Source organism: Oncorhynchus masou, unplaced genomic scaffold (genome assembly GCF_036934945.1).
Source record: "Oncorhynchus masou masou isolate Uvic2021 unplaced genomic scaffold, UVic_Omas_1.1 unplaced_scaffold_1206, whole genome shotgun sequence".
Classification (NCBI taxonomy): domain Eukaryota; kingdom Metazoa; phylum Chordata; class Actinopteri; order Salmoniformes; family Salmonidae; genus Oncorhynchus; species Oncorhynchus masou.
The window spans coordinates 122,373-133,312 of NW_027001845.1; the positions used below are offsets into that span (position 1 = coordinate 122,373).

General features: G+C 43.6%; 1 protein-coding gene across 1 annotated transcript in view; it reads left to right on the top strand.

Moving 5' to 3' along the window:
* LOC135529896 (transcription factor COE3-like) overlaps positions 1 to 8,063 on the top strand; it is an 82,226-nt gene extending 74,163 nt beyond the window's left edge. Inside the window, exon 10 of the mRNA XM_064958304.1 lies at positions 5,673 to 8,063. Coding sequence (XP_064814376.1) covers positions 5,673 to 5,704 — 32 coding nt within the window. The 3' untranslated portion in view covers positions 5,705 to 8,063. The remainder of the gene's footprint in view (positions 1 to 5,672) is intronic.
* The last annotated feature ends 2,877 nt before the right edge of the window (positions 8,064 to 10,940 follow it).

Below are 10,940 nucleotides of genomic sequence, written 5' to 3' on the forward strand. Positions count from 1 at the left end.
CTGTTCCCCTGAACAAGGCAGTTAACCCACTGTTCCCCTGAACAAGGCAGTTTAACCCACTGTTCCCCTGAACAAGGCAGTTCACCCACTGTTCCCCTGAACAAGGCAGTTAGCCCACTGTTCCCCTGAACAAGGCAGTTAGCCCACTGTTCCCCTGAACAAGGCAGTTTAACCCACTGTTCCCCTGAACAAGGCAGTTTAACCCATTGTTCCCCAGTAGGCAGTCATTGTAAATAAGAATTTGTTCTTAACTCGTTTGCCGAGTTAAAGAAAGGATAAATTAAATAATCTTTTAAATATGAAATATATATTTCCCAGAATGCATTTGATCAAACACTGGGAACAATCTAGTACTCTAGAAATCTTTCATGACAATGAAAAATACTGCTTGACATCTTAAAAACGAATATTTGAAATCTGGCGTATATAGCTTGTTAATAAGTGGAAGATAATTTTGATAAAAGGTTTGTCAAATTAATGTCTCAGTTGAATTAGTTTGATATGCTTTGAGATGTGTATTATAATTCATTCAGTTCAAATGATGCTTCCTGTGGGTTTGTGGCCAGTTCAAATTCAATTCAAATTCATGGTTTGAATTTTCAGAAACTCAGAATTGAGCCGAACCCTGAAAACCTGATATGGACAACATGTATCCTAAGCTGAGTACTGTAATGATGAACAAACCAATAGCGTAAGGTCCCGTAGCTCTCGTACTTCTGCATTATTCACTGCAGCCCTAGGATCCAGCCCTCTTTTACATTGTATCTGAATTGTACTTCATATGCTTTAATACCCATTACCCCCCCCCCTCCACCCATCACCCCCCCACCCCCTCCACCCATCACGCCCCCTCCACCCATCACCCCTCCACTCATCACCCCCTCCACCCATCACCCCCCCTCCACCCCCACCCCCCACCCCCTCCACCCATCACGCCCCCCCATCTCCACCCATCACCCCTCCACCCATCACCCCCCCGTCCACCCATCACCCCCCTCCACCCATCACCCCCCTCTCCACCCATCACCCCCACCCCCTCGACCCATCACGCCCCCGTCCACCCATCACCCCGTCCACCCATTACCCCCCCCCCCCCCTCGACCCATCACCCACCCTCTTCCACTGACCCTCGTGAGCCCTTTCCAGTCCTTGGTCCTTGGTGAATAGACTCCCTGTAACTCCGACAAGCACTCCAGCACGGTATTTAAAAAAAAATGTAGCCAGGATTAGAGATCGGCACGTTCCCAGCCCTTTGGAAAGCAACACATGTCAACCTTCTGATATAGGTGGAGTATTGTCCTGGTGTAAAGCAACACATGTCAACCTTCTGTCTGATATAGGTGGAGTATTGTCCTCGGTGTAAAGCAACACATGTCAACCTTCTGTCTGATATAGGTGGAGTATTGTCCTCGGTGTAAAGCAGTCACATGTCAACCTTCTGTCTGATATAGCTGGAGTATTGTCCTCGGTGTAAAGCAACACATGTCAACCTTCTGTCTGATATAGGTGGAGTATTGTCCTTCAACACATGTCAACCTTCTGTCTGATATAGGTGGAGTATTGTCCTCGGTGTAAAGCAACACATGTCAAAGCCTGTCTTCTGTCTGATATAGGTGGAGTATTGTCCTCGTCTGTGTAAAGCAACACATGTCAACCTTCTGTCTGATATAGCTGGAGTATTGTCCTCGGTGTAAAGCAACACATGTCAACCTTCTGTCTGATATAGGTGGAGTATTGTCCTCGGTTTAAAAAAACACATGTCAACCTCATGTGTGGAGTTTTTTGTAAAGCAACACATGTCAACCTTCCATCTGCTATAGGTGGAGTGTCCTCGTTAAAAAAAAACCTTCCATCTGATATGTTTTCCTCGGTTAAAAGCGTACACATTTTATCCACTGTGTGTTTTTTTTTGCTAGTTGTGCAGTTTAACACCAAGACAACGTTATGCGATGCAACACAGTCTCTCTCTATATATACATATATATGGCTTTTCTAATTGAGAAAAAGCAGAAACTCAACAGAAAATACAGAGGGAGTCATTGTGCAAGCAAAACACATCAGTGTCAACCAGTTTCCAACGAAAGTGTGATTCTGGATTTTATTTTTCCTGCTCTGTGTCGAGGCCGACGTGTTGTGCTTGAAAACAGGTTTTAGTCATAGTGTGTGCATCCAATATTAATAACGCAGACAGCTAATGAAGTGGGAAATTAAAGTTCATGCTGTTACATGTGTATACTTATTAATATGTAGTCTGCAGAAATTAATGAGGAATGCCATGTCATCAAGTCCAACCGGCAAACTTAAAAGCATTCCAACCATGACATCACAAATAAGTCCAAAGCACTGGAGAAACAGGAAGGCCTAATTGTTAAAGTGAGTTGAAGGACCCGAGTATATCAATCTTCTTTCTTCTGGCAGCTCATCTATAGGATACTCTCCCTAGCATCTGAACACTGCAAATCATCTATAGGGTACTCTCTAGCATCTGAACACTGCAATTCATCTCTAGGGTACTCTCACTAGCATCTGATCACTGCAATTCATCTCTAGGGTACTCTCCCTAGCATCTGAACACTGCAAATCATCTATAGGGTACTCTCTAGCATCTGAACACTGCAATTCATCTCTAGGGTACTCTCACTAGCATCTGATCACTGCAATTCATCTCTAGGGTACTCTCACTAGCATCTGAACACTGCAATTCAGGGCTCCATTCAATCAGATCCTCTAGCCGATATCCGCATAGTGGTTGTGTTGCACTGCATTAGAGTTCAAATCTCTAGGCTCCTAAAGCGGATGTTGCCATTGGCTGTAATGCATTGCTTAAAAGAAATCTGCTATTCATCTAATGAGTTGCGTAACATAAACCCTGCTATTGGCTGTAATGAGTTGCATTAACAGAAACCCTGCTATTGGCTGTAATGAGTTGCGTTAACAGAAACCCTGCTATTGGCTGTAATGAGTTGCGTTAACAGAAATCCTGCTATTGGCTGTAATGAGTTACATTAACAGAAACCCTGCTATTGGCTGTAATGAGTTACATTAACAGATATCCTGCTATTGGCTGTAATGAGTTGCGTTAACAGATACCCTGCTATTGGCTGTAATGAGTTGCATTAACAGAAACCCTGCTATTGGCTGTAATGAGTTGCATTAACAGAAACCCTGCTATTGGCTGTAATGAGTTGCATTAACATAAACCCTGCTATTGGCTGTAATGAGTTGTGTTAACATAAACCCTGCTATTGGCTGTAATGAGTTGCATTAACAGAAACCCTGCTATTGGCTGTAATGAGTTGCATTAACATAAACCCTGCTATTGGCTGTAATGAGTTGCGTTAACAGAAACCCTGCTATTGGCTGTAATGAGTTACATTAACAGAAACCCTGCTATTGGCTGTAATGAGTTACATTAACAGAAACCCTGCTATTGGCTGTAATGAGTTGCATTAACAGAAACCCTGCTATTGGCTGTAATGAGTTGCATTAACAGAAACCCTGCTATTGGCTGTAATGAGTTGCGTTAACAGAAACCCTGCTATTGGCTGTAATGAGTTGCATTAACATAAACCCTGCTATTGGCTGTAATGAGTTGCATTAACAGAAACCCTGCTATTGGCTGTAATGAGTTGCATTAACAGAAACCCTGCTATTGGCTGTAATGAGTTACATTAACAGAAACTCTGCTATTGGCTGTAATGAGTTGCGTTAACAGATACCCTGTGCAGCCTGGTTGACGAGTTGGAACACTGGAATGTGAGTTGTAATCGACAACTTCATTCAGGGTGTTGGAAACGCTCATTATTTTGTTGATTGATGTTTTTTTCAATTTGAGGTGATTATTTCGGCCTACACTTCATCATCCTCACCTCCAACATGACATCCGTTATTCGGGTGTCTGCTATCGCTGGTTCATTTGATCTGATTGAATCTACATATATATATATTTCTTAGAAGTAGATGCATACCGTATATCATCATAAACATTTATAAAATCGTATTCATAACACACAAAACTCTAGAATTTCAGATTATGTGCACCTCAGATGGCGTAAACCTCGTGATAAGACTTAAAAAGCTGTAGAATGCAGAGCCCTGCTATATGGTAGAATGCCTTGCAGTAATGTTGGCATAAAAAAAACTACCAAGGTTTTCAATTTGAGGGAACCTGAGAAGTGTCTGGTCCTTGGCTGGTGAGAGAGAGAGAGAGAGAGAGACAGAGAGACAGAGAGAGAGAGACAGAGAGAGACATAGAGAGAGAGACATAGAGAGAGAAAGGCAGAGAGAGACATAGAGAGAGAGAGACAGAGAGAGAGAGAGAGACAGAGAGAGAGAGAGAGAGAGAGACATAGAGAGAGAGAGACCGAGAGAGAGAGAGACAGAGAGAGCGAGAGAGAGAGAGACAGAGAGAGAGAGAGAGAGAGACAGAGAGAGAGAGAGAGAGAGAGAGAGAGACATAGAGAGAGAAACAGAGAGAGACCGAGAGAGAGAGAGCCAGAGAGAGAGAGCCAGAGGAGAGAGACAGAGAGAGAGAGAGACAGAGAGAGAGAGAGAGACAGAGAGAGACAGAGAGAGACAGAGAGAGAGAGAGAGAGACAGAGAGAGAGAGAGAGACGAGAGAGAGAGAGACAGAGAGAGAGACAGAGAGAGAGAGAGAGAGAGAGAGAGAGACACAGAGAGAGAGAGAGAGAGAGAGAGAGAGAGAGACAGAGAGAGACAGAGAGAGAGAGAGAGAGTCCTGGGTAGGGTATCTGACGTTAGCAGACGTGACCATGTTGTTTCTCAGCTGTCAGCCTGGACTGCCTCCTGGGACCTCAGGCCGCTGTTTGCCATTAACAAAACGCTAAAAGAAATATCACACATGTTGGGGAGACAGGATGCTTTTCTCCTGAAAATGTCTGAAAGCTCCTCTTTTAAAAAGTGAAGTCGTTCTACTTTGTCATGTTAGAAAAGCAAATTTCACTCAAGCCCCCTCACCCCCCCCACCCCCACCCACACTCCCCTACACCCTCTCCCACTACCCCCACCCCTCCACTCCCCTACACCCTCTCCCACTACCCCCCATCCACTCCCCTCACCCTCTCCCACTACCCTCCACCCCCATCCACTCCCCTACACCCTCTCCCACTACCCCCCATCCACACCCCTACACCCTCTCCCACTACCCCCATCCACTCCCCTACACCCTCTCCCACTACCCCCATCCACTCCCCTCACCCTCTCCCACTACCCTCCACCCCCATCCACTCCCCTACACCCTCTCCCACTACCCCCATCCACACCCCTACACCCTCTCCCACTACCCCCCATCCACTCCCCTACACCCTCTCCCACTACCCCCATCCACTCCCCTACACCCTACACCCTCTCCCACTACCCCCATCCACTCCCCTTACCCTCTCCCACTCCCCTTACCCTCTCCCACTACCCCCCATCCACTCCCCTACACCCTCTCCCACTACCCCCCATCCACTCCCCTACACCCTCTCCCACTACCCCCCATCCACTCCCCTACACCCTCTCCCACTACCCCCCATCCACCCCCCTACACCCTCTCCCACTACCCCCCCACCCCCCATCCACTCTGTGTACATTTCTGTCCATTGTATATTGCTCTACGAACCGAACTGTGATGTTAAAGGTGTTTGTTTTTCCATCTCTTTATCTCCTAGGGATGTCTGGACTCGTCGTCCCACCCATGTAAACCTCCCCCCCCCCCACGAGCACCAGTCGTCACAAAGGGGCTGCAGGGGGACTTGTTTAGTACCCTTTAGAAGGTTCTGGTTGAATCTGTGTCATCAATCATTAATAAAATCAACAACATATTCTGGAGAAAAAAAAAGACATGTCATTAACAATTTCATTTTATTGACTGATTTCTTGTCATATTTTACCATTTCTTTGTCTTGAAGAAAGGAAGGAAGAAAAATGGCTATTTTGTATAAAAGCGTCTGGTTTGATCTTGGCTTTGTCTAGTTGTTGCTATGTGTTGGGAGAATCTTTGAGGATGATCAATTTGATGAACAACACTGATGACAATACCTCAGAACATGTTTCTCTTTACACGATGCACAACAGTTGAGCGTCTCTATAAATGTGAATTCCTTATTTCTTTCTCTTTTTAATTTGTGGTAAAGAGAAAAGGGGGGCCAAGACAGTGTGAACACAATTTACAACTGGAAATAATATGAAATATATGATTTAAAAAAATAAAAATAAAAAATAAAAATTAACATGAAGAGTTAAATACATAATAATCTGATTGGCTGACAGAGGAGATTTCATCACGTCGACTTACTTTATCAACAAAAAAATATTACGTTCTAACTTATTGTAGGTAGAAATTGTAAGTCAATGATTTATTTTATTTTTTTGCCTTCAAAAAGCACACTAACAGAGATGAAAAGCTACTGTCTGTTGGTCAAAATAAACTACTTCCACTTCTGCAGCTTACAGTTTAAGCAAGTGTGATCTGCAATGTTTTTCAACTTTTTTGCTAGCACTGTATAATATTCCATTCTTAGGCTACTGTGAAGTCTATGTCTCTTGTATCAGAAGGTTGTCCATTTACTTCTGTCTCCTTATTCCCTAATGTGTTTTTGTATGTGGTTATACAATTGTAGACTTTTGTGATTTTGCCAAAGTTGTAGCTAAATATTTATACACTTGTCTTGAATTTTTTTCCAGATCCACTTAAATATTTAGGACAAGAGTTTTAATTCCTAATAGAAACAGTGAGGGGTAAATCACTGTACACATTGCAACACTTTAACATAAACATTTGCGGTTACTAAGGGAATTTTTTGTAACATATCAATTATAAATATTGTATTTATCTTCAAATTCTTTTTGTAAAATTGCTTTCGATCATTTAATTTGATCTTGTACGTATTGTTTGTCATGGCCAGATATTGTGATATAATACAGAACATTAAGCCAATAACTATTGCCTACATTCACTTATTTTTTTGTTTGTATCAATAGATCGCAATGTCTTTACATTTCATTTGTATCTCAAATTGACATTTTACTTTGTCAAAAATAATTCATTTTGTTGGTCGTTGTTTTTTTTTTCTTTTTGAGAAAAAAAAACTGTCAAAGTTCATTGTTTATTTTTGTATTAATATAAGTTATATAAAACAAAATACTTTTTTTTTGTTGAATAAAACTGTTTGTTGTATAGTCAAATGACTTGTTTGTGACACATGGCTGTATCAATAATAGTAGACTGTGTGCATGTCCAGCTGACCCCCTCCCTCCCCCAGAGGTATGATTCAATTTGTGGTCGTACATTTTGGTTTTCCTAGAATGTAAAAAGTCATTTTTACCTGATACCCCATATCACTTAGCAGAACTGTCTTAAAAACAGGGATTTAAAAAAAAAACACACATGAAAAACCATCTAATCTGGATTAGAAAAGACATGTTAATTAAGAATCACTGATGTTTATTAGAATCTGTCAGGAGAAGCTCTTTGGAAGGCCCAAGAGTGATCTGCTGGTAGAATGACATCAATCTGTATCTACACCACAATGCCAATCCTTGCTCCATGAACATGAATCAAAGCACAAACATTGTTTACTGAAAATAATAAAAAAAAAAATTATGGTGACCCCCTTCATCTTTTGACTATTTTGTGCTCAACCTTTTTTGTTGTTGTTAATGTTTGGCTTAATACTCCCCCAAATCAGAGTGAACATCTAAAGAGATGTTGAAGAGATGCACACATTCACTATCACTAGACAGAATGATCTGTACTGAACATTCCAGAGTAACTCCATCAAATACTGTAGCATCATACTGTAGCTAAATTCACCCATCCTTCTTCTTCTTCTTCTTCTTCTTCTTCTTCTTCTTCTTCTTCTTCTTCTTCTTCTTCTTCTTCTTCTTCTTCTTCTTCTTCTTCTTCTTCTTCTTCTTCTTCTTCTTCTTCTTCTTCTTCTTCTTCTTCTTCTTCTTCTTCTTCTTCTTCTTCTTCTCCTTCTTCTTCTCCTTCTTCTTCTTCTTCTTCTTCTTCTTCTTCTTCTTCTTCTTCTTCTTCTTCTTCTTCTTCTTCTTCTTCTTCTCCTTCTTCTCCTTCTTCTTCTTCTTCTTCTTCTTCTTCTCATTCTTCTTCTTCTTCTTCTTCTCATTCTCTTCTTCTTCTTCTTCTTCTTCTTCTTCTTCTTCTTCTTCTTCTTCTTCTTCTTCTTCTTCTTCTTCTTCTTCTTCTTCTTCTTCTTCTTCTTCTTCTTCTTCTTCTTCCCCCACACTATTGATTTCCCTGGTTGTGCCAAATCAACCCACAAGACACATGTTTCTATCAATATTTTTTATTTTCATCTTTTACTTTGCACTTAACACTTTGTAAAAAAAAAATATCCTATTGTAATGTTAAGTATAATTGAAAAGGGATGTTCCCTCTTGGCAAACTGCACACAAGTTTTTATTTCCATGAGGAAGCACGATGTACAGCAGCTGTACAAATAAAGAATGAAATGATGAATGTGCGATGCATTTGCTTTGTGACAGCTCAACAAAGCTAAGTGGGGAAGACTGAGAAGTAACCTTGAAAGAGACATGCAAGGTTACATGAACAACATTTGGGAATTGGATCATTTCTGCAATTAGTTTATTTGTGTTGTGTGTGTGTGTGTGTGTGTGTGTGTGTGTGTTGTCAGCTAATTAGACCATGCACTCATTGCTGTGTTGGCTTCAGTCTGAGGATCTCACTAAATGGTCAGCTATTCATTTTGTTTAACGTGTACATTTTTTGCGTGTTTGCTTATGTCCACATTTTTACAAATGACTGTATAAAGATGTTCATTTTACACAATATTTAATAAAGGTATTTCTTGTCTGTGAACATCCTCTCTCAGTTATCTTCATTTTCCAAAATTATTTCTTTGTTACTCTTTCAAATACCAGGAAATGGAAAATAGTATACTACATACTCAGAAATGATGCAAGCCAAAATGAGACTTCCTTAGAGGGATACAAACTCTACAGTAATTATATTTTTGGGAGGAGGTATTTAAAAAAATAAAAATAAAATGTTTACAGATGAATCCTAGCCTGGGTGCAAGTCTGTTTAGCTAACATTCCACTCAATGGCAATGCTAACAAACAGACAGGTACCCCAGCGTAGATCAAACCCAGTGTGCGATGCATTTGCTTTGTGACAGCTCAACAAAGCTAAGTGGGGAAGACTGAGAAGTCACCTTGAAAGAGACATGCAAGGTTACATGAACAACATTTGGGAATTGGATCATTTCTGCAATTAGTTTATTTGTGTGTGTGTGCAATGCTAACAAACAGACGGGTACCCCAGGGTAGATCAAACCCAGTGTCGCTCCTTTACAACCAAAAGCTCTACCGTTACTTCGTTCAACATTTACTGTATGTCTCTGGTCCATGTTTCCCACATACCTCTGTCATGGACAGGACAGTGGTGTTAGATTAGGACATATTCCCAATGGATCTGGTTACCATTGTGGTCCATTTCAACAGGCCTCAGTTGGTTCTGAGGTTGCATCTGGGGTGGCATTAGGGGTGGCATTAGGGGTGGCATTAGAGGTGGCATTAGGGGTGGCATTAGGGGTGGCATTAGAGGTGGCATTAGGGGTGGCATTAGGGGTGGCATCTGGGGTGGCATTAGGGGTGGCATTAGGGGTGGCATTAGGGGTGGCATTAGGGGTGGCATTAGAAGTGGCATTAGGGGTGGCATTTGGGGTGGCATTAGGGTGGCATTAGGGGTGGCATTAGGGGTGGCATTAGGGGTGGCATTAGGGGTGGCATTAGGGGGCACCTGGGTTGGCATCATTAGGGGTGGCATTAGGGGTGGCATTAGGGGTGGATTAGGGGTGGCATTAGGGGTGGCATCAGGGGTGGCATTAGAGGTGGCATTAGGGTGGCATCTGGGGTGGCATTAGGGGTGGCATTAGGGGTGGCATTAGGGGTGGCATTAGGGTGGCATTGGGGTGGCATTAGATCGGGGTGGCATTAGGGGTGGCATTATGGGTGGCATTAGAGGTGGCATTAGGGGTGGCATTAGAGGTGGCATTAGGGGTGGCATTAGGGTGGCATCTGGGGTGGCATTAGGGGTGGCATCAGGGGTGGCAGTAGGGGTGGCATTGGGGGTGGCATCAGGGGTGGCATTTGGGGTGGCATTAGGGGTGCATTAGGGGTGGCATCATGGGTGGCATTAGGGGTGGCATTAGGGGTGGCATCGGGGTGGCATTAGGGGTGGCATTAGGGGTGGCATTAGGGGTGGCATTAGGGGTGGCATTAGGGGTGGCATTTAGGGGTGGCATTAGGGGTGGCATTAGGGTGGCATTAGGGGTGGCATTAGGGGTGGCATTAGGGGTGGCATCATAGGTGGCATTAGGGGTGGCATTAGGGTGGCATTAGGGGTGGCATTAGGGGTGGCATTAGAGGTGGCATTAGGGGTGGTATTAGAGGTGGCATTATTAGGGGGCATGGCATTAGGGTGGCATTAGGGGTGGCATTAGGAGTGGCATCAGGGGTGGCATTAGGGGTGGCATTGGGGGTGGCATCAGGGGTGGCATTTGGGGTGGCATTAGGGGTGGCCTTAGGGTGGCATCAGGGGTGGCATTAGGGGTGGCATTAGGGGTGGCATCTGGGTGGCATTAGGGGTGGGGTGGCATCAGGGGTGGCATTGGGGGTGGCATTAGGGGTGGCATCATGGGAGGCATTAGGGGTGGCATTAGGGGTGGCATTAGGGGTGGCATTAGGGGTGACCATTAGGGGTGGCATCGGGGTGGCATTAGGGGTGGCATTGGGGTGGCATTAGGGGTGGCATTATGGGTGGCATCGGGGTGGCAGTAGGGGTTCATGGGTGGCATGGAATTAGGGGTGGCATTGGGGGTGGCATTAGGGGTGGCATCATGGGTGGCATCATTAGGGGTGGCATCAGGGGTGGCATTAGGGGTGGCATTAGG